General features: G+C 45.2%; 1 protein-coding gene across 3 annotated transcripts in view; it reads right to left on the bottom strand.

The window, feature by feature from the left end:
* CACNB3 (calcium voltage-gated channel auxiliary subunit beta 3) overlaps window positions 1-24,968 on the bottom strand; it is a 403,977-nt gene that overhangs the window by 35,564 nt on the left and 343,445 nt on the right. For all 3 annotated transcript variants that reach the window (XM_075336926.1, XM_075336925.1, XM_075336927.1), the window contains exons 3-6: window positions 17,414-17,536; window positions 7,520-7,635; window positions 7,190-7,260; window positions 116-135 (exon numbers count right to left, since the gene is read on the bottom strand). In XM_075336926.1, the coding sequence (XP_075193041.1) occupies window positions 116-135; window positions 7,190-7,260; window positions 7,520-7,635; window positions 17,414-17,536 (330 nt within the window). The remainder of the gene's footprint in view (window positions 1-115; window positions 136-7,189; window positions 7,261-7,519; window positions 7,636-17,413; window positions 17,537-24,968) is intronic.

The following is a 24,968-nucleotide window of genomic DNA, read 5'->3' as shown; positions in this document are numbered from 1 at the left end:
CTGTGCAGAAGCTAAATGTGAGTATGCATTTTTATATACCGCACTGCACAACATCCATGAAGTTTGGACATTTCATTCTCTACCTTGACATACTATCTTCATGAAGAAAACTCACCTGTTTTTGCTTCTGTTTGGCTTATTGGGGAGAAAAGCATTAATATTGAGAACAAGTTAGTTACAATATAAACTTACAAGGGTTAAATAAAGTTACTTAGAAGGCCTATAAAGTATTCACCCACTACTATAGTTCATGACTGACAAACATAGAAACATGAATAATCTCAGATTACAGTTCGAAATAATTTCAATATTTAGTTTTATGGCTAAGATATGATGTCCTAATAAAGAGAAGATAATGGGTACACTTCATATACAAAGTTGATTTTAAGTTAAGAACATCCTTTATTTTTGCTTTTTGTGCAGACTTGGCACTAACCTGTGCTGTAAGCCATAGGGCTGAGTACACAGAGCATGTGCAGCAGTGCACAGAGTCCCTATGGTGTAGTCACTAGGGGCATTATGAGTGTGCTGGCACAAAATTCCTCTGTACGACACCATATTATGCAGATATGCTAGCCTAGAAGCAATTTTTCTGGGATAGAACATCTTGTTAATACATCACAAATTGGAAAAGTTCCATGATTTTTATAATAATTCAATAGATAAAACCCTCTGCTCGCTCTTATATAAAGACATTAGGAGTTATATTATAGACATATACAGTTAGGTCCAGAAATATTTGGACAGTGACACAATTTTCGCCAGTTGGGCTCTGCATGCCACCACATTGGATTTCAAATGAAATCTCTACAACAGAATTCAAGTGCAGATTGTAACGTTTAATTTGAAGGTTTGAACAAAAATATCTGATAGAAATTGTAGGAATTGTACACATTTCTTTACAAACACTCCACATTTTAGGAGGTCAAAAGTAATTGGACAAATAAACCAAACCCAAACAAAATATTTTTATTTTCAATATTTTGTTGCGAATCCTTTGGAGGCAATCACTGCCTTAAGTCTGGAACCCATGGACATCACCAAACGCTGGGTTTCCTCCTTCTTAATGCTTTGCCAGGCCTTTACAGCCGCAGCCTTCAGGTCTTGCTTGTTTGTGGGTCTTTCCGTCTTAAGTCTGGATTTGAGCAAGTGAAATGCATGCTCAATTGGGTTAAGATCTGGTGATTGACTTGGCCATTGCAGAATGTTCCACTTTTTTGCACTCATGAACTCCTGGGTAGCTTTGGCTGAATGCTTGGGATCATTGTCCATCTGTACTATGAATCGCCGTCCGATCAACTTTGCGGCATTTGGCTGAATCTGGGCTGAAAGTATATCCCGGTACACTTCAGAATTCATCCGGCTACTCTTGTCTGCTGTTATGTCATCAATAAACACAAGTGACCCAGTGCCATTGAAAGCCATGCATGCCCATGCCATCACGTTGCCTCCACCATGTTTTACAGAGGATGTGGTGTGCCTTGGATCATGTCCCGTTCCCTTTCTTCTCCAAACTTTTTTCTTCCAATCATTCTGGTACAGGTTGATCTTTGTCTCATCTGTCCATAGAATACTTTTCCAGAACTGAGCTGGCTTCATGAGGTGTTTTTCAGCAAATTTAACTCTGGCCTGTCTATTTTTGGAATTGATGAATGGTTTGCATCTAGATGTGAACCCTTTGTATTTACTTTCATGGAGTCTTCTCTTTACTGTTGACTTAGAGACAGATACACCTACTTCACTGAGAGTGTTCTGGACTTCAGTTGATGTTGTGAACGGGTTCTTCTTCACCAAAGAAAGTATGCGGCGATCATCCACCACTGTTGTCATCCGTGGACGCCCAGGCCTTTTTGAGTTCCCAAGCTCACCAGTCAATTCCTTTTTTCTCAGAATGTACCCGACTGTTGATTTTGCTACTCCAAGCATGTCTGCTATCTCTCTGATGGATTTTTTCTTTTTTTTCAGCCTCAGGATGTTCTGCTTCACCTCAATTGAGAGTTCCTTAGACCGCATGTTGTCTGGTCACAGCAACAGCTTCCAAATGCAAAACCACACACCTGTAATCAACCCCAGACCTTTTAACTACTTCATTGATTACAGGTTAACGAGGAAAACGCCTTCAGAGTTAATTGCAGCCCTTAGAGTCCATTGTCCAATTACTTTTGGTCCCTTGAAAAAGAGGAGGCTATGCATTACAGAGCTATGATTCCTAAACCCTTTCTCCGATTTGGATGTGAAAACTCTCATATTGCAGCTGGGAGTGTGCACTTTCAGCCCATATTATATATATAATTGTATTTCTGAACATGTTTTTGTAAACAGCTAAAATAACAAAACTTGTGTCACTGTCCAAATATTTCTGGACCTAACTGTAGATACCTGTGGCTGCTGCATTACATGTCTGTTCATTTGATAGGACGAGGTGTATGAGACCCTAGTATAGGTTAGTAGACGTGCAGGGAAACAAGGTAGCGCAGTGAGATTTGCTGTTTTCTCAACTGCAGAATTATGGACATGGTATAGCTCACTATGCTAGGCGTTTCTCTAACTTCCATTAACCCATATGAGAGTTACAGAAATAATGAAGCTCTGCTCTCTTGGCTGTTTCTATAATGCTGCCCAACCCTGGCGCATGGAGGTAGACAATTGAATTCATGAACGGCTGAGATGAGAATAACTCTTTAATGAAATTAGTACCGGACAGAGTAGGGAGAAGATTACGGAAGCAACAGAGCTGAGCTGCCTTGTTTCTGAGTCCAATAAAAGTATATGGAATTTACATGACTAGGGTATTGTAAAGTGTCCCACGCACAATAACAAAACGCTAAGTGATGACAGAAATATACGGCCACAGCAGCCTTTTTTAATTACAATTAATAACATACTCAAACTTATAACTATCATCACCGTAACCTTTGCTCTGAGGAGATCCTGGATGGCCTGAACCCCTGGACAGCACCAGAATATTATCCCCAGTCGCACCACTCCGACTCGGGGCTGACAAATGTCACAGTGCTATCCCCTCCAAATTTTAACCTGTTCCCCGGGAACAGTCCCAGCCGGAACTGGAACTTAACCATAACCAAGTATGAAGGGTCAGCATACCTCTGATGTGAGCTCTTACTCCATTAACCAAGGCCATCCATGATCTCCTCACCTCAGCTGCCATGACATTACTGCAACATATCAATCAAAACCACCATCTTACCGCCATATTAATTTTGAAGTATAATTTTAGTTAATTTTTTTTTTAATATTCCTTTAAACAACATTAAATAATGGTGGGTGGACAGGTTGTTCACCGGTCCTGGATTCACGAGACAGGATGTCCTAATGGCTATTCCTCTTCTAATCAAAGTAATCCTTCTTATTTTCCACACCCCTTCCTACAAACACCCACCAATCCCATAGCAGACCCTAACCATGTGACCACTCGAATCCCTATAACTCTGCCCATATCCTGCCGAGCAAACGTGCCAAAACCACTGTTAACCGTTTCCTGCTCAAACTCCCTATTAACCCCATATGTGCCTGTCCTTACAAACTCCTGTCATGTCTGTTCTTCCGCTATGGCTTTGCCCCCACTCCAGCCCTTCTCTGACAACAGTGTAGAACAGTTAGCTACCCTTCCTTGGGTCCTGAAGTCGTCGTCCAGCCTTAGGACATAGTTTGCAGCCATGTCCTAAAGGCCAAGATAGTGACAGAGGATACTGGACTGGAGTGTTAAGTAAAAGAGCCATGATCCCTCCTACTCTATACATGTGAATGTGTCGGGTCTGCTTCTGGCAGCAGTACTAATGACAGTGCTGGATGAATGTGGCGCAGTGCCTGGTAAAAGGGGATAAGGTGTTCCTCCAAATAATATTGATAGATGCTGCTGTTCATTTCAATCACACACTGATGAAACATTTTAGCCAAAGGCAGAACAGTTTTATCATTGTGACTGACATAACTGTACACACTGAATTACACAGAAAAAATAAGAAAGAAGAAATAAATACTTTACTCAAAAGACCAGTGCTATATTTTATTAATTTCCTGTTGGGAAATTTTTCCTGCATTTGTATTTACAATAGCAGCAGAATTATTAAAATAACAGTCATTGGAAGCAATCACCATTAATAAAGGACACATTTCCTGGTCTGTGCACACGTAATATCAAAAAGATGTCACTATGTGCACTTATATTGTTGGAAGGATGGGATCCTCATCTTGACAATGTATTGTATTGACTAACGCAATACAGAAGGGGGACAAAGAAGAGGCAGAAAACGTGAGGCACACTGTCTACAGCAGGGGTCTCAAACTCAGCTGAGTACCATATTTTTCGGACCATAAGACGCACTTTTTTTCCCTCAAATGTTGGGGGAAAGTTGGGGGTTCGTCTTATGGTCTGACTATAGGGTTGCGGCCGGGAATGAGGGTGCTGCGGTGGAGCGGGTCATCGGGGGCACGAAAAGGCTGTAGCAGCCTGCTGTGATCACGTGGGCCCGCTCATTACTTATGCAAGCCCATCATCCCGCCCATTTCTCAGCGCAGAAGCCGGCGCTGACAGGTGGGCGGGACGACGAGCGGGGACGCGCGCATAGTAAAGAGCCGGCCCGCATGATCACCCCTGGCAATTACAGCCTGGAGTGATCATGTGCGGCTGTATTCACTGCCCCCCGCGCGTCATCATCAGCGCGGGGTGCAGTGAATCAGCGTACTTACCCGTCCCCGTGTGTGGAGCCGTCCTCCTGCAGCACGCGATGTCTTCCTGTCTGTGCCGGTCAGCTGATCTGTGCTGATCAGCTGATCGGCACAGACAGGAAGACATCGCGATGCTGCAGGGGAACGGCTCCACACACACAGATCAGTGGCGCAGAGAGGAAGATGATCGGTGCTGCAGGGAGTGAGGAAAAGGTGAGTATAAACGTTTATTTTTTTTCTCTGTGCTATAGGATACAGGCCATATACCAGGATGGTATATAAGCATGATGGGGGCATATAGCAGGATGGGAGAAAATGAGCAGGATGGATGGGGGGTATATGAACAGGATGGGGGTATATGAACAGGATGGGGGTATATGAACAGGATGGGGTATATGAACAGGATGGGAGTATATGAACAGGATGGGAGTATATGAGCAGGATGGAAGTATATGAGCAGGATGGGGGGTATATGAGCAGGATGGGGGGTATATGAGCAGGATGGGGGTTTATAGCAGGATCATATACAAGGCAGGAGGATCATTACCAGAATGGGGTACCTTAGTAGAGAATTTGGGGACATTACCCCCATAACAGTGTCAGCAGCAGATCCTTGCCCCATAACAGTGTGCATTAACCACATTTTTTTGCTTAAAGTTTTATTTTCCTATTTTTCTCCTCTAAAACCAGGGTGCGTCTTATAGTCCGGTGCGTCTTATAGTCCGAAAAATATGGTATATATATATACATAGAAAAAAAAATATTTGGGAGGCTCCATTCTTTGCAGGACAAAGGGACATTATTAGTAATAACATATCATTTTTTCTATACACTTTAGGATCACTTTTTTTTTTTTTTAAATGTCTCGCTTATTTTAAAATGGCATTCATCGTATGGGTTATGGTACAGTTTTATTGCTTGAATTATTACGGATGTGGCAATAACATGCACTTTTTGTTTATTTTAGTTGATATATAAAAAAGCATTTTTAATGGTAAAAAGAAATGTTCATGCTTTATTTAGAAATGTATTTTTTAAATTTGATCCCCTTTTTGTATGTAATATTGTTTTACAATTAGCACCATATAGTAATTTTGGCCAGCATCGTGTGGTAATTTTCCCATGGGGTCCTCATCTTGTAGTAATGTCCCCATCCTGGTCTTCATCCTGTTATAATGTGCCCATCCTTGTCCCCATCCTGCAGTAATGTGCATCTATCTTTATCCCCTTATTGTAGTAATGTGCCCATCCTTGTTGCCATCCTGTAGTAATGTGCCCATCCTTGTCCCTTTATTGTAGTAATGTGCCCATCCTTGTCCCCATCCTATAGTAATATGCAGCTATCCTTTCCCCCTTCTTGTAGTAATGTGCCCATCCTTGTCCCCATCCTGTAGTAATGTTCCCATTCTTGTCCCCTTATTGTAGTAATGTGCCCATCCTTGTCCTCTTGTAGTAGTGTGCCCATCTTTGTCTCAAACCTGTAGTAATGTGCCCATCCTTGTCCCCATTCTGTAGTAATGTGCTCGTCCTTTTCCCCATCTTATATAATATCCCATCCTGTGGTAATGTCCGCTTATATGACGTTCTTCATATATACATAAAAAAAAGATTCTTTTCACCGGTCCTATGTTCCCTCAATGTACTCTTCCCTGCTTCTTGCGGCCCGCAGACCCTGTGATGATCGTGGGCCAGTGCTCACAATAGTCAGCACTTTATTTCATTTGAATGAACTACTGGCGCTGCGCAGAGCTCTCTACAGCCCTAAACAAATGGCAGCCACTAGACAAACAGAGTCCAGCGCTTGACATCATATCACTAGGGAAACCATAATTCTAGCTGTATCACTTACTGGGCTCTTTGCTGTAGTTTTGGTAAAATGACTTATTTATCTTCTGCAGCTCTGGTAGTCTTCTTAATAATGAATTCTGTCGAATGCTGTCTGCACCATTGAATAATAGCTTTCTGCCTACATAGTGCATAGTGAGAAAGCTGCTGATAGGTGTGTATGGGTGGAGTGGGGGATACAGGCATAGACAGAGTTCATTAATATCAATGCTTAAAGGGAACCACCAGCAGGATTTTAATATATAAAGTAAAGCCATTGCTATACTGGTGCTAGGATGCTGAATGTAAGCATACCTTTTGTTCAGAAATTGGATGCTTTATTTAAAAAAATATGTGCAAGTAAAGTTCCAGCACTGCACTGCTATCTGATTGACAGGTGCAACAGGAAGGGAATATGTGAGTCGGGTCTTGCTATCTATTCCCACCCCTGTCTGTCTGACTGGAATTAACGTCTATGACGGTGACAGGGTGAGGGAGGCCAGGCAGGTAGACGGGGCGGGAATAGATAACAAAAATATACAAACCCCAGGTAACTAAGTAATAAAAAACAGTCCATTGTGTATTAATGGACTGTTAAGGGAATGACAACTTCATTGGAGAGATTACTGTTCCATCATAAACAATGATATTGTTATATGAAAAAAACAATCCTTACCCATTGATGGGGGAGGCGAACGCCGATTGATTGAGACCATGTCTCCCAAACCAGAAGTGGTACCCGATCGCCTGAATACAAAAAAAACATTATTTTGGCAATGAGCCACGTGCACACGTTCAGTAATTGGAGAATTTTTTTACCTCAGTATATGTAGGCCAAAACCAGGAGTTGCCGAAAAATGCAGAAGTGGTGACATGTTCCTATGAAACTTTCCTTCTGATTATTCCACTCCTGATTTTGTCTAACAAATGCTGAGGTAAAATACTGACCAAATACTGAATGTGTGAATGTGGCCTTACTAAGATAAATAAGGAATGTGGTATTTACCTTGCTTTTTGCTCCTGTTTCAGTCGAATGGCCTCTAGCCTCTGAGGGCTTGGAATGAAGGCGATGTCTCCCCCCTCTTTCACTAGCCTCCCGATCCACCAGTCATTGTTGTATTTCTGGGAAATGGGTAAAAAGAAAGGAATGGTAAACTAGGGAATGAAGGCATATAAGTAAGGGGGTGGTTGAGCTCCTTCCCACGGAGATGTTCATTATATTGTTGTTATGTAATGTTGCATGAAAATATGTCTATATAGCAAGAAGGTATAGATGGTAGCAGATATAGCAGTAGCAGTGTTAGTCATGTTAGTTAGTGAAATAGTTGGTAAGGTATTGCTATGTAGGGTTCTTGTATAGGTAGCCCTGACTGTAAACGTAGTTCAGGGGCATTACTACCTGAGAATATAATTAGCTTCTATAGTGAGGCTAGTAAGAGGATAGAGAAAGCTTTCTGATAGGTTAGATAGGGAAGACTAGGTAGTGCTGCTGAGGAAATTATGTCCCTATGCAGAACAAGCTGTTGCCCTGGTAACGGCTAAGGCAGACGGAAGCTCGTAGAGAGTGGCAGTTGGAAGACCGGTCTCAGAGAGAGAGGATGGACATGTACCTGCCACAGGGGTAGAAAGACTATCCCAGAGGGTTTCACAGGCCTAGGACTGAAGGATCTGGCTACTGTAGTGTTCACTGAGTGCAGCAGTCTTGGAGGATGTGAAGGATTACCCTGACGTTTAACAAAACTATGTAAATGTGGCGCCCTGGACAAGCCAGGAGCCACAGAGAACAACACCTACACACCCCACACTCCCGGTCAGGCACACCAAAGTCAGACACAAACCCTTGTTGCCTTCCTCCAGGGGCTGATGTCCACACCGGGGGGGTGGGCCAGGCGGTTGGCCCCGCCCATCGAGGAGTGCACAGTCCTGGAGGCGGGAAAAGTGAGCAGTTCAGTTTGGAAGTGAGAGTGAGAGGAAGGAAAGGGGTAGAGGAGCAGACTGAAGTTGGTCCGGGTGTGTGGCCCGGACGGATCAGCAAGGTTGGCAGACGGTGGTGACCGTCTGCAGGAGTGGCCTATTGGAGCTAACCGTAAGGACCATGGACGGGCGGTGGCCCGGCGGTACCGGACCGGTACGCAAAGAGAAGCCAGCACCATCCGGCAGGGGCTTACGGACCCTGGCAAGGCTAGGAGTCGCCGTGAATTTGCCAAATCCGTTAGCGAAGGGAACCTCCTGGGTTTCCCAGCAGCCAAGTCCCGACAGAAGACAACAGTCCAACCGAGAGAGGGAAACACAGTCACCGCCAAGGCTAAAGTTCCCAGGGCCAGAGCCTGTGGGCAAAAGGGGCTCCTCCAGCAACCATCCAAGCTGGGGAGCGGGTTACCAGTGGGAACCCATTGGAACCGTTACACTACGTAGGTGCAGGGAAAGGCAGTCACCATCAACCTGCCGGGAGAAACAACACCGCAGCCATCTGTGGGACCCGTCCATCCAGCCGTGTCTTTTACCGAGAACTGTGTCCTCATCATTGGCTGAGTGAGTACCACCGTGCCGTGCGGCACAGCGCTGCCCCCGCGACCCTGCACCACACCAGGCCCCGTAACCCGCCTGCCATCCATCCCTACCCCATCACCGGGCCCCGGGACAACCAACCTTCTACCCACGGAGGGGAGAACTAACATCCAGGCTGCTCCCTGTCACCGGTCCCGGGATCCCCGTCCAGAGCAGCGGTGGTGTCACCAACTTCCCCACAACCGTGGGTGGCATCACGGACAATAACCAAATCCCCACCATCCAATCCCCACCCTTTTCACTCACAGGCGAGGAGCGCCGCTCGAGTCCCCGGGATCCGGCTCACCGCTCGAGCCACCACCGAGCAGCAGCAGCCGCAGCAGCAGCGGCCGGACCCGAGCAGTGGGAGAGCGCAGCGTCCCCTCCTCCGCCCGCGACAACTTGGCGTCACGAACAGGATCTTACCGCTCTGCTGTCTGGTAAAGGAGCGCCTTGTGACCGCCGGAGGTGTCCGGCCGAAAATTTGGAGAAGCCGCCATTTTGGGCGCGAAAAATCCCCGCTCGAGCGTCTTCCCGAGTAGTAGAGGCGCGAAAACCGAAACCCCGCCCCTGTAGAGGAGGAGCCGGAAAGAGACTAAGGGGGACTGATGGCGTCTGGCCGCATGTAGCGCGCGGCTATAAAAGCACAGACGCCAGGACTCTGCGGCAATACTGGGTTCCTGGAAGACCTCATTGCCAAGATGCACAGTCCGACTACCGACGATGACGCTCCCGCGCCCGGCACGGCGATGTGGCTGAGGGACCGGACCGCCCCGCTGAGTAACCGTCTGCAAGCCCACATGCATGTATGGGAAGGGAGTAGATGTGACGGAGCCGATGGGTAGCCCACGTCCCCATGTCCTTCCAGGACCGGCCACTGCGGTTGGGGGGCCCGGCCCTATCTCGGCCCTCGTATCATCCCTACCATTATTCTTGGGGCGCCTCAGCGTTAACCAACCTGACTTACTACCCCACGCTGCCGCAGAAGAATCTGATGTGCTGGATGCCAGGAGGCTGCGGCAGCTGGCGGCAACCCGCCTGACGCAGAGACAAGTGATAGTGACTCCAGTGACTCCAGCTCCGGTGCTGAGCCCACCCCTGGAAGTGGGGCGGCAAGTGAGCGTCTCCGCTACGTGGGAGAACCGGTGGTTTATTACACCCCATGCAATGGCGGAAACGGATACCGGGCACCCCTTTCACAGCAGGCCTGTCACTGCATGTTTGATATGCTGGTGGCGGAGGATAAGGACCGACTCAGAAGAATCCGAGTGCCGGCAGCGGAGTACCGTTGCAATTGTCCCCTGTTGGGACCACCGGTGTGTTGTTTAAAAGTACCGTTTGAAAGAATGATAAGAATGATTAACCGAAGATTTACCTGATTGACAAACCGTGATTGAAACCGGTCGTTGCTGGCACCGTTGTCCCCGTGGGGACTGTCTACAAGTTTTGCATAAGGGACTCCTTATGGACAAGCCTGAGAACTAGCAGGGCAACCATGAACTTGTGGCTTGTAAATAATTATGTTTGTGGCTTTCACCGTTGCCGTCTCCGGAGAGACAGATTGGAGGAAGGGCCCGCAGTGGAGCAGGCTGGGGCGAAGCCACCACCGGAACCGGTGGCGATCCTCTGGGGGTTTCAGGGGTTCCCCATGGACGTGGGTCCCCTGAAAAGGACAGAACCCGCTCGGGTAACTTGTGCTGGACTGGGGTCAAGGGGTGCTGCCACTTGCTTAGGGGCAGCATCAGGGCCAGGTTACTTGGGTGGGAGAGAGCGGAAGCCAACACCGTTAGCAACGTTTTAAGTAAGAGTACCTCCCGATGTGGGAAGATGTTATTATACTTGTAATCCCTGTTTTACCGTTTATCTTTTCAGTTGGTGAAAATAAAACCGGTGATGGACGGGCAGCCCGTGGACGGTCTGCATTTTACTAAGGGGGAATGTGGCGCCCTGGATAAGCCAGGGACCACAGAGAACAACACCTACACACCCCACACTCCCGGTCAGGCACACCAAAGTCAGACACAAACCCTTGTTGCCTTCCTCCAGGGGCTGATGTCCACACCGGGGGGGTGGGCCAGGCGGTTGGCCCCGCCCACCGAGGCGTACACAGTCCTGGATGCGGGAAAAGTGAGCAGTTCAGTTTGGAAGTGAGAGTGAGAGGAAGGAAAGGGGTAGAGGAGCAGACTGAAGTTGGTCCAGCAAGGTTGGCAGACGGTGGTGACCGTCTGCAGGAGTGGCCTATTGGAGCTAACCGTAAGGACCATGGACGGGCGGTGGCCCGGCGGTACCGGACCGGTATGCAAAGAGAAGCCAGCACCATCCGGCAGGGGCTTACGGACCCCGGCAAGGCTAGGAGTCACCGTGAATTTGCCAAATCCGTTAGCGAAGGGAACCTCCTGGGTTTCCCAGCAGCCAAGTCCCGACAGAAGGCAACTGTCCAACCGAGAGAGGGAAACACAGTCACCGCCAAGGCTAAAGTTCCCAGGGCCAGAGCCTGCAGGCAAAAGGGGCTCCTCCAGCAACCATCCAAGCTGGGGAGTGGGTTACCGGTGGGAACCCATTGGAACCGTTACACTACGTAGGTGCAGGGAAAGGCAGTCACTATCAAACTGCCGGGAAAAAACAACGCCGCAGCCGTCTGTGGGACCTGTCCATCCAGCCGTGTGTTTTACCGAGAACTGTGTCCTCATCATTGGCTGAGTGAGTACCACCGTGCCATGTGGCACAGCGCTGCCCCCGCGACCCTGCACCACACCAGGCCCCGTAACCCGCCTGCCATCCATCCCTACCCCATCACCGGGCCCCGGGACAACCAACCCCCTACCCACGGAGGGGAGAACTAACATCCAGGCTGCTCCCTGTCACCGGTCCCGGGATCCCCGTCCAGAGCAGCGGTGGTGTCACCAACTTCACCACAACCGTGGGTGGCGTCACTGACAATAACCAAATCCCCACCATCCAATCCCCACCCTTTTCACTCATGGGCGAGGAGCGCTGCTCGAGTCCCCGGGATCCGGCTCACCGCTCGAGCCACCACCGAGCAGCAGCATCCGCAGCAGCAGCGGCCGGACCCGAGCAGTGGGAGAGCGCAGCGTCCCCTCCTCCGCCCGCGACATAAATACCTGTTACCAAGTTGATGTCAAGTAAAGAAGTGCAGTTATCTGTTACAATCAATTGCCGCCTGATTTGTATGTGACAGACCCGCAACCCAAATTTATGTAAGAGTACCAGGGTGCGCTGCTGAGGACTACACCCGGCAATGACTACCACGCCCTCAGGCACCCCTTACATTTTGCCGTAGTCGGCAGGATCGACCCTAGCATGATTCAACCAGTTCAGAGGCGGGGAAGATCCTTAAAAACGTGAAAAAAGAAGGCTAATGTGACGGCAGAAACCCTTAGTCAGTTAAAAATGGCGCGCTGTTTTATATACAACGGAACCTTGGTTTAAGAGTAACTTATTTGAGAACGTTTTGCAAGACGAGCAAAGCTTTTTACAAATTTGTAACTTGGTTTAAGAGCAATGCTTTGCAAGAAGAGCAAATACTCACTATTCACACGTCTAGTTCTGTCCTTTCACTGCGCTCTAACATGCTCTGAAGGTAGCTTTCTGTACATATGTACTGTATACTGTACACAGTATACCATTGTACAGTACAGTATATACTATATAGCATGTCTATCAATTTGCATTTGTGGATACAGTATTGTACTTTCTTATTGATTACCAGTACAGCACATTGTTTATACTGTACCTCCCGCACACCAACAATTTTATTGTAAGCTAAAGTGCAGTATAATTTGTTTTTGTTTTTACAGTACTGAATAGTATTTTGTATTAGTGTACTGTAATAATTTTATATGAATACAGTACATTATTTTGTATTACTGTAATAGGTTTGTATAAATACAGCAAATATTTTTGAGTTGTGGAACGAATTGTCTATGTTTCAATTATTTTCTATGGGAAAATTCGCTTTGATATAACAGTAACTTGGTTTAAGAGCATACTCCCGGAACCAATTATGATCATAATCCAAGGTTCCACTGTATATATACTGTATATATAAAAACAAAAGACCTCACAGCTCACAGTACATAGAAAGGCACATACTTGTCTATATAAGAGCTCACAGTGCATGTCAGGCCAAATGATAATCATGAGGTCAAAGGAACTCCTCAAGGAGCTCAGAGACAGAATTGTGGCAAGTCACAGATCTGACCAAGGTTACAAAATAATTTCTGCAGTACTCAAGGTCCCTAAAAGCACAGTGGCCTCCATAATCCTTAAATGGAAGAAGTTTGGGACCACCAGAAGTCTTCCTAGACCTGGCCATCCAGCCAAACTGAGCAATCGTGGGAGAAGAGCCTTGGTGAGAGAGGTAATGAAGAACCTCAAGATCACTGTGGCTGAGCTCCAGAGATGCAGTAGGGAGATGGGAAAAAGTCCCACAATGTCAACTATCACTGCAGCTCTCCACCAGTCAGGTCTTTATGACAGAGTGGCTCAACGGAAGCTTCTTCTCAGTGCAAGACGTTTAAAAAACCACATAGTTTGCAAAAAAATACATGAAGGACTCCCAGACTATGAGAAATAAGATTCTCTAGTCTGATGAGACAAAGATAGAACTTTTAGGTGACGATTCTAAGTGGTATGTGTGGAGAAAACCAGGCACTGCTCATCACCTGCCCAATACAATCTCAACAGTCAAACATGGTGGCGGCAACATCATGCTATGGGGGTGTTTTTCAGCTCCAGGGGCAGGACGACTGGTTGCAATTGAAGGAAAGATGAACGCGACTAAGTACAGAAATATCCTGGAAGAAAACCCTCTTCCAGAGTGCTCTGGGCCTCAGACTTGGGCGAAGGCTCACCTTCCAACAAGACAATGATCCTAAGCAAACAGCTAAAATAACAAAGCAGCGGCTTCAGAATACCTCCGTGACCATTCTTGACTGACCAGAGTCCTGACCTAAACCCAATTGAGCATCTCTGAAGAGACCTGAAAATGGCTGTCCACCAACGTTCACCATCCAACCTGATGGAACTAGAAAGGATCTGCATGGAAGAATAACAGAGGATCCCCAAATCCAGGTGTGAAAAACTTGTTGCATCATTCCCAAGAAGACTCATGGCTGTACTAGCTCAAAAGGGTGTTTCTACTCAATACTGAGCAAAGGGTCTGACTACTTATGATCATGTGATATTTCAGGGTTTTTTTCTGTCAAGATGGGGTGCAAAGTGTACATTAATGAGAAAAAATGAACTTTTTTGAATTTAACAAATGGCTGCAATGAAACAAAGTGAAACATTTAAAGGAGTCTGAATACTTTCCATACCCACTGTAGGGCAGAATGTATCACTTGATTAAAAGATGCAATAATTTAGGACAATAATGATACAGGTTTACACACATTTTTATTGCCTCTTCGTTGCTCCATCTTTGCATTTCATTCTTTTGCATTGAAGTCACAGAAGATTAACTAACTTTTTGCTTTGAGCATTAAAGTTTGTCAGAATTCTGCACTTATATTATAGATGGTTTCACAAACGTGTTTTTGAGGAAATGCTGAATTATTGTGGAGTTTTTGGCCTTTTTTGCATGAAAAAATGTTGTAGCCAGATGTTGGCTGTGAGTCAGTGGGGAAATATGAAATTGACTACAAACAGGGCATTTTCTGTGGCATTTGAGTCCCTGGCAATTCTTTTCGAATGCAGCATGTTGTAGATTTGACGTTTTTATGCATTTTCCATTGACTACTTTATATGAAAACAGCATTAAAAATACATTTTGTTTAAAAAAAAAAGTCACAAAAAGTGGAACTTTTGAATCTAGAAGCCACCCTAGCACAAACTCACTGGATTGTAACTGTACATCAAGTGTATCTATAATTGTACTATCACTATAATTAGTCCCACACCAATACAGTGCCTTGCAAAAGTATTCGGCTCCCTTGAATTTTTTAACCTTTTCCCACATTTCAGGCTTCAAACATAAAGATAAAAAATTTAAATGTTATGGTGAAGAATCAACAACAAGTGGGACACAATTGTGAAGTTGAACGAAATTTATTACTTATTTTAAACTTTTAAAAAAAATAAATAACTGAAAAGCGGGGCGTGCAATAATATTCGTCCCCTTTAAGTTAATACTTTGTAGCGCCACCTTTTGCTGCGATTACAGCTGCGAGTCACTTGGGGTATGTGTCTATCAGCTTTGCACATCGAGAGACTGAAATTCTTGCACATTTTTCCTTTACAATTAGCTTGAGCTGAGTGAGGTTGGATGGAGACCGTTTGTGAACAGCAGTTTTCAGCTCTTTCTACAGATTCTCGATTAGATTCAGGTCTGGACTTTGACTTGGCCATTCTAACACCTGGATACATTTATTTGTGAACCATTCCATTGTAGATTTTGCTTTATGTTTGGGATTATTGTCTGGTTGGAAGACAAATCTACGTCCCAGTCTCAGGTCTTTTGCAGACTCCAACAGGTTTTCTTCAAGAATGGTCCTGTATTTGGCTCCATCCATCTTCCCATCAATTTTAACCATCTTCCCTGACCCTGCTGAAGAAAAGCAGGCCCAATCCATGATGCTGCCACCACCATGTTTGACAGTGGGGATGGTGTGTTCAGGGTGATGAGCTGTGTTGCTTTCACACCAAACATATCGTTTGGCATTGTGCCCAAATAGTTTGATTTTGGTTTCATCTGACCAAATCACCTTCTTCCACATGTTTGGTGTGTCTCCCAGGTGGCTTGTGGCAAACTTTAAACAACACTTTTTATGGATATCTATGAGAAATGGCTTTCTCCTTGCCACTCTTCCATAAAGGCCATATTTACGCAGTGTACGACTGATTGTTGTCCTATGGACAGACTCTCCCACCTCAGCTGTAGATCTCTGCAGTTCATCCAGAGTGATCATGGGCCTCTTGGCTGCATCTCTGATCAGTCTTCTCTTTGTTTGAGATGAAATTTTGGATGGACGGCCGGGTCTTGTAAGGAGTATCATACCACTGCAAATCTACCATTTCAATATCATCGCTTGCACAGTGCTCCTTGGGATGTTTAAAGTTTTGGAAATCTTTTGGTAACCAAATCCGGCTTTAAACTTCTCCACAACAGTATCACAGACCTGCCTGTTGTGTTCCTTGGTCTTCATGATGCTATCTGCGCTTTAAACAGAGCACTGAGACTATCACAGAGCAGGTGCATTTATACGGAGACTAGATTACACACAGATGGCTTATATTTATCATCATCAGTCATTTAGTACAACATTGGATCATTCAGAGATCCTCAATGAACTTCTGGAGAGAGTTTACTGCACTGAAAGTAAAGGGGCTGAATAATATTGCACGCCCCAATTTTCAGTTATTTATTTTTTAAAAAAAGTTTATAATAAGCAATACATTTTGTTCAACTTCACAATTGTGTCCCACTTGTTGTTGATTCTTTACCATAACATTAACATTTTTATCTTTATGTTTGAACCCTGAAATGTGGGAAAAATTTGAAAATTTCAAGGTAGCTGAATACTTTCGCAAGGCACTGTATGATCATCACATCATCAATACAGATTTTATTAACAGGAAGTAAACAATAAAGATATCTACTGAATTACAGCAAGCAGTAATCTTTGATAAAAAAAGAATACTGCTAAGAAAGGCTTCATTCAAGAGATAGACAAAAGTAATGTTTGACTGTCTCCCCTTTATGGTAAAGCATGCCTGGATCATGTTTAAAGGGAATCTGTCACCTAATCTGAGAGCAGCGTAACATAGGGCCAGAGATCCTGATTCCAGCAATGTGTCACTTTCTGGGCTGCTTAGTGTAGTTTTGATAAAAATAACTGATTATTAAGCAATGGATTATCATTAGAGGACTACTTGGTGTGCTGCCAGGTAGTCCAGCATATTCATGAGCTCTGTATAACTGCTAGATCTGCAGCAGAGAAAACATTGATTTTATCAAAATGACAGCAAACAGCTCAGTAAGTTAGACATCGCAGGAATCAGGATCTCTGTCTCTATATTATACTGCTCTCAGATGGGGGAGCAAAAACCTGGTGACAGATTCCCTTTAAAGGAATTCTCCAACAGTTTAACTTGTCCTCTACTTGAATGGGAGTATAAGCACCAGGCACCTAAGAGAGGCCCACTGTGCTCACCGAAACCATCATATTAGCTAATGATTGACCTAAATTTTACTAAATTGTCCACCAAATAAAACATATGCATCTTCTGCTTCCAATCACTTATACACAGGTGTGAAACTAAATACGGTAATACATTTGACTAGAATACAATATACTTTCGACATTTCAGCAATACTTAGTTTCATGCTTACCTCTTTGATATGTAGAAAATCTTTGGCTTCAAAGTTGATAGCAGTTCCCTGAACTGGGCATTCTTCATCCAAAGCTCCACAGTAACTGACATTGGTCCTAACGGCAAATGCAACGGGCTTGAGCTGCAGAAGAAGATGGTATTTTCTCAAAGATGATTGGTAATGATATTATCATATAATATATATTATCTCATAATATGATCAAATATATTTTATCTGGACTGTAAGGGTAGGTTCAGACACTACAGATTTTTTAAACAGAAAACCCCAACTAAAAAACCCCCACCTGTATGTAATTGTTGCAGGTGTAACCCTTTGCACTCCATAAATAAAAGGTAATCTGTCAGTAGGATCAACTCTCCTAAGCCATCTATATGGACATGTAGGTCATAGAAAGCTGAATAAAATGATACCTTGATATCTGCAATATTATGTCTTATTCAAGAGAAAGACACATTTTTCTAATATGTAAATGAGCTGTTAATATCTATGGGCCAGATTCTGCCTCCTGAGCTTATTATAAATAAAAGGTGACATTACAGGTGTGAGACATGTAATGACTGACAGTTCTCACAATCACACACAGCTCTCCAGTGAGATCCGGACCACCACTGTATATCAGAGCTAACAAAGTACAGCAGAAGTGAAGTTTGTCTCATTACTAGAGATGGGTGAACCCACAGATGGTTGGGTTTGGCGGGTCTGGCCGGACCTGAACCCTTGAACCCGTACATCTGCCCGGACGCTGAAGCCCATATAAGTCTTTGGGGTCCTGAACATTGTGCTGTAAAATGGTGGTAGAAAGAGCTTAAGAGATTAGAGCAGGACAGTTAGACTTACAGCGTCTCCTGCATGGCTGTCACACTGCTTTGAGGTCTGCTCATTAACTCTCGTATATATTCACTGCTTCCCCTTCCCACCATCAGTCCCGGCATCTGTGATTGTTTGCAGTAAGACCACCCCCACACCCTGTGTGACAGCATCTGTGATTGGTTGGAATCACACACTCTGTCTACATCCCTATACTGGTGTAAAAATAAATAACTAAATAAACTAATTGGAGTAGGGTCCCCCCGTATTGTGATACCAAGATAAAGCATACGGCTAGAGGCTGCAGCCCCAGCCATGTGCTTATCTTGGCTGTGTATCAAAATAAGAAAATAAGAGGGACCCCAGCTGGTATTCTCAGGCTGGAAAGGCCCATGGTAATTGGCCCCCCCAGCCTAAAAATAGCAACCTACAGCCACCCAGAATTGTGCAACAATCCTGACACTTTACCCGCCTCAACCCGATTAGCCTTTTGCGGTGGCAATCGGGGTAATATAAGGGGTCAATGACAGCTCACAGCTGACACTAAGCCCTAGATTAGTAATGAGGAGAGTCTATGAGACTCCCCCATTACTAATCCTGTAAGTGAAAAGAAATAAACACAAACATCAAAAAAATTCTTTATTTGAAATAAAACACAAAAAAACCACCCTCTCTCTCCGATTTGTTAACTCCACAAACACCCAAGTCCAACGTAATCCAACTGAAGTTGCAGCGCGCAGGCACATTAAAAAACATGACTGCCCGCTGTGGCTTCAGGCAGAAACTGACTGAGCCGCAGCTGTGAGTGGTGACTTCACAGAGTTTATGTTTGGTCACAGTTGGAGGTTCCCACGGTACCCCATCTGTGACCGCAGGTAAACTCACCGCAGGTGAACTGATTGAACTCAGTGACCTTACCTAAGGTGAACTGAGTTCAATCAGACCTACTGTCATGATCCAGGACCGGCATTCCCGACTCCAGAGTTTCCCAGACCCGGCCTGGTCATATCAGGGGTTAACTCCCATCAGCCTCATTCCGGTTTCAGGAGACACTATATCTGGGCACTGCAAAAGTATTCCAGCGCTGGTTATAGTTTTGCTCTGTAGCCTGTGACTGGCTCTGGTGAGATTTCCTGTTTGATCTGATTTCATGTTACCGTGCCGTGACTTGATCCGCCGTTCATCCGTTTGTCCCAGTCCCTGACGTACCTCTCCTGTCATTTGCATACCCATCCTGGTTCATCCTCCTTTCCGTGTTTGTATCTCCTTAACCTCTGGTCTTATCTTCTGTTCCCTGTGCCCTTTGTGTTCCCCTATGCATACCTGATCTCCCGACATCCAACCTTGATTCTGTTTTCTGAAGTGATCTTGATCCTTCCCCTTCACTAATTTGACTTCCCAGCTTGACCCTGACTGCTTGACTACTTTATTGCCCCCTGGTGGTTCTCCTGTTAATTGCCTGCTGAAGTTACTCTGCTGTACTTCAGCCTCAATTCTGTTACAGTGTTACTTTGACTCTCCTTCACTACTCTGCTGCCACCTAGTGGGGAATATGCTGTACTACGTGTTACCAGCCCTTTGTACAGCATGACACATGCATCTCCTGGCAGTAAAACTGTTGTTTTTTTTGCCAAGAGATGCAGATTTGGTGCTGAAATTTATACACCAAATTCCTGCACCAAATCTGCATCTTCTTGCAAAAAATGTGATGCGGTTTTGATGAGATTTTTTGCTAGGATATGCAGATTTGGTGCAGGAATTTGGTGAAAAAAATTCCAACACCAAGTCTGCATCTCTTAAGGCCGCTTTACACGCAGCGACATCACTAACAAGATATCGCTGGGGTCACGGAATTCGTGACACACATCCGGTGTCGTTAGCGACGTCGTTGCATGTGAGACTTACCAGTAGAGTTGAGCGCGGTTCGTGGTTCGTGGTTCTCCAGTTCGCGGCTCGAGTGATTTTGGGGCATGTTCTAGATCGAACTAGAACTCGAGCTTTTTGCAAAAGCTCGATAGTTCTAGAAACGTTCGAGAACGGTTCTAGCAGCCAAAAAACAGCTAAATCCTAGCTTGGTTTCTGCTGTAATAGTGTAAGTCACTCTGTGAATCAAACTATTATCACATTTCAGTGTATAGTGTGCGTGAACAGCGCCTTCAGATCACTGCTGTTTCTATAATGGCGATCGCCATTTTTTTTTTTTTTTTTTCTTGTCTTCCTTCCCTAAGCGCGCGCGTCTTGTGGGGCGGGCCAGCATGTCAGCCAATCACAGACACACACACACCTAAGTGGACTTTGAGCCAGAGAAGCAACGGCATGTGTGATAGGATCTGCATGTCACATGTCCCTGCATTATAAAACCGGACATTTTCTTCACGAACGCCATTATCTGCCTTCTGCGTCTTTGGTGTCAGACATCAGTGTCGCAGCTCCGTCCTCCTGAGTCCTATAGCCGATACAGCTGTATGCGCTGCATACACAGCGTTAGACAGCTTAGGGAGAGCACATTCTAGCAGTCCTTTTAAGGGCTCAAAGCGGCAGGGTCAGAGAGCCATAAGTGACAGGTCCTGCAAACAGCAACAGCGTCTGTGTAGCCCAGGTCAGGGATTTCCTCCCTGCATTTCACCATTAGGAGGGAATAGAAAGGCAGGCTTCCATTCCTCTACCCAGAGCACCACAATCCTGCCACTGTACCCTCTTGTCCTCTGCACACTCCAACTCATTCTAAGTAAGCCATTATACTAGCAAACATTCAGTGTACCTAGTGGCATCCTATACGTGGCTATTGGACTTTGCTATAGTCCCACTAGTGCAAAGACATTTGCAGAGCACGTCTGCCTGCATTGCACACTACAACTTTTTTAAACTAAGCAATTTTACTAGCAAACACTCAGTGTACCTAGTGGCATCCTATACGTGGCTATTGGACTTTGCTATAGTCCCACTAGTGCCAAGACATTTGCAGAGCGCATCTGCCTGCGTTGCACACTCCAACGAATTATAACTAAGCCATTATACTAGCACACACTCAGTGTACCTAGTGGCATCCTATACGTGGCTATTGGACTTTGCTATAGTCCCACTAGTGCAAAGACATTAGCAGAGCACATCTGCCTGCATTGCACACTCCAAGTTTTTTAAACTAAGCAATTTTACTAGCAAACACTCAGTGTACCTAGTGGCATCCTATACGTGGCTATTGGACTTTGCTATAGTCCCACTAGTGCCAAGACATTTGCAGAGCGCATCTGCCTGCGTTGCACACTCCAACTAATTATAACTAAGCCATTATACTAGCACACACTCAGTGAACCTAGTGGCATCCTATACGTGGCTATTGGACTTTGCTATAGTCCCACTAGTGCCAAGACATTTGCAGCACGTCTGCCTGCGTTGCACACTCCAACTAATTATAACTAAGCCATTATACTAGCACACACTCAGTGTACCTAGTGGCATCCTATACGTGGCTATTGGACTTTGCTATAGTCCCACTAGTGCCAAGACATTTGCAGCACGTCTGCCTGCGTTGCACACTCGAACTAATTATAACTAAGCCATTATACTAGCACACACTCAGTGTACCTAGTGGCATCCTATACGTGGCTATTGGACTTTGCTATAGTCCCACTAGTGCCAAGACATTTGCAGCACGTCTGCCTGCGTTGCACACTCCAACTAATTATAACTAAGCCATTATACTAGCACACACTCAGTGTACCTAGTGGCATCCTATACGTGGCTATTGGACTTTGCTATAGTCCCACTAGTGCCAAGACATTTGCAGCACGTCTGCCTGCGTTGCACACTCCAACTAATTATAACTAAGCCATTATACTAGCACACACTCAGTGTACCTAGTGGCATCCTATACGTGGCTATTGGACTTTGCTATAGTCCCACTAGTGCCAAGACATTTGCAGCACGTCTGCCTGCGTTGCACACTCCAACTAATTATAACTAAGCCATTATACTAGCACACACTCAGTGTACCTAGTGGCATCCTATACGTGGCTATTGGACTTTGCTATAGTCCCACTAGTGCCAAGACATTTGCAGCACGTCTGCCTGCGTTGCACACTCCAACTAATTATAACTAAGCCATTATACTAGCACACACTCAGTGTACCTAGTGGCATCCTATACGTGGCTATTGGACTTTGCTATAGTCCCACTAGTGCCAAGACATTTGCAGCACGTCTGCCTGCGTTGCACACTCCAACTAATTATAACTAAGCCATTATACTAGCACACACTCAGTGTACCTAGTGGCATCCTATACGTGGCTATTGGACTTTGCTATAGTCCCACTAGTGCCAAGACATTTGCAGCACGTCTGCCTGCGTTGCACACTCCAACTAATTATAACTAAGCCATTATACTAGCACACACTCAGTGTACCTAGTGGCATCCTATACGTGGCTATTGGACTTTGCTATAGTCCCACTAGTGCCAAGACATTTGCAGCACGTCTGCCTGCGTTGCACACTCCAACTAATTATAACTAAGCCATTATACTAGCACACACTCAGTGTACCTAGTGGCATCCTATACGTGGCTATTGGACTTTGCTATAGTCCCACTAGTGCCAAGACATTTGCAGCACGTCTGCCTGCGTTGCACACTCCAACTAATTATAACTAAGCCATTATACTAGCACACACTCAGTGTACCTAGTGGCATCCTATACGTGGCTATTGGACTTTGCTATAGTCCCACTAGTGCCAAGACATTTGCAGCACGTCTGCCTGCGTTGCACACTCCAACTAATTATAACTAAGCCATTATACTAGCACACACTCAGTGTACCTAGTGGCATCCTATACGTGGCTATTGGACTTTGCTATAGTCAGTTGACAGCACCAGTGAGGAATAATTTCTAAAACGTAACTTTTAATCTTAGTTATTAAAATGAAAGAATATTAAAATGCATAAGGGTTTGGATCGCCCTGTGGGTAGCCAAGGCCCGTATTTTTACATTAAATCGGGATACCATTGGACAACTGCCATACAGGGACAAAAAAGTGTGTTAAGATAATAAGGCTTCGCACTGCACAGCAACGAAGGGAAAAACGGACAGTGGTCCTACTATTACCGTGTATTATGTGTACATACAGTTTTAAATCCCCTAGTTACTGGCAACAACCACAGTAGCCCTATAACCTTATTCAGTGATTAAACACACAGATAAATAAGCAAACAATGGAAGGATCTCACCCATTTCGATGATCTTCCTAATTTTTGCACAGCATATTGATACTGGAGGGGTCACAGCGAGGCTTGAAGTCCGGGCTTGGTGTAACTTGCCCTATGCCCCCTTGACTCCCGTCCTTACAAGGACGGTCCACATCTGAACCTAAGTCCTTATGTACACCCGCCCCACATGCCTCCCGACGCGTTTCGTCACAAGATGGTGACTCCTCAGGGGACCAGGGCATGAAAGAGAAATATGGAGGGCCAAAAAGTAGTGTGGCACCTGCAAGGTCCATACACCAAATGCTGCAAACCGTATGCCCCATAGGCAATGACTTATAAACACATAGTTAGGTCCACATTGCCAATCCAAACGGCCTCCGGTCAGGTGCATTCAATAAACACAGATGGTCATATAATTAGAGAGACACTTACCACCCTTTTGTGGGGGTCCCACGTGTCTTAGCGTTCCTCCGTTATACATACTCCATACCTCCGGTGCGTGCATCGCACTTCCGGGTAGTATGTATGAAAGTGAGGCTTGTACCTCATCATGTGGTGCATCGAGGACCACGTGATCGGACGCGTAATCAACCGCGTCACCGCTGAAATCCAGGAAGCGATACAATGTAATGACATTATGCGAGACAGAGGCTTGGACCGCGTCACGTGATGCAGCCAGCACCACGTGATCGAACATGTGATCCGTCGCGTCATCGCTAAACACAGAATGCATTCTAAGTTAGAGATACGCCCCCAGGATATTCATATAGGTTGTAATGGAGGAATCGAAACGCCCATTTCGTGACCTAATCGGCCATGTACTCCAAAAGGGGCTCATATAGATATGTATAAACCACATTCATTTAACCCTCTAGATAACTTAAGGCACAATCGGGTCGCATCATATAACCGTAAACTGTGATGAGGCACAAGATGACACACATCACTCATTCTTTCCAAAGGAGATAGTACACCCCTCCATCCCAAATAGGAGCGATTATAGCTAACCTGACTGAATGTTATATTAGGGAAAGACATTTTTGATGAAATATGTGTGAATAGATCCATACCTCCCGTTGGTATACAGGTGGATCGCGTTATACATACATCAAGTTACATCATCATTATGCCAATATGTGCAGGTTTTAGAAAAAAAGCGAGGGGAAATTAACCTGTGGGATATCATACATAATTTTAGTATTCTCCGTATTGCAATGTACTAGGAGAAAACCCATGTCATGGGGAGAAAGAAAATTATCTATTACAGCAGTCAGGTAATAGGTCATTGTTATGATACCCCACACTACGACCTCCCAGTGGGTGTGTCAGAGGTTGATGCATTTTCAATACACATTTGAGGTTTAAAATACGGCGGAAAAACCTTTCCACCGTAATGGTATCAGGGGCCAGTTCATGACCCAAACTGTCCATCAATAATATTTACGACAAGCCGAAATCCTATAGAAGAAACATGCTGGTTGAGAATACAGGAGTGGTTGACAAAGATCATATATTATCACGCAGGTTATATTAAATGTAGCAGCCATAC

The sequence above is a fragment of the Anomaloglossus baeobatrachus genome, chromosome 2 (genome assembly GCF_048569485.1).
Source record: "Anomaloglossus baeobatrachus isolate aAnoBae1 chromosome 2, aAnoBae1.hap1, whole genome shotgun sequence".
NCBI classification, from domain to species: Eukaryota; Metazoa; Chordata; class Amphibia; order Anura; family Aromobatidae; genus Anomaloglossus; species Anomaloglossus baeobatrachus.
This window is presented reverse-complemented; position numbering and strand designations above follow the sequence as displayed.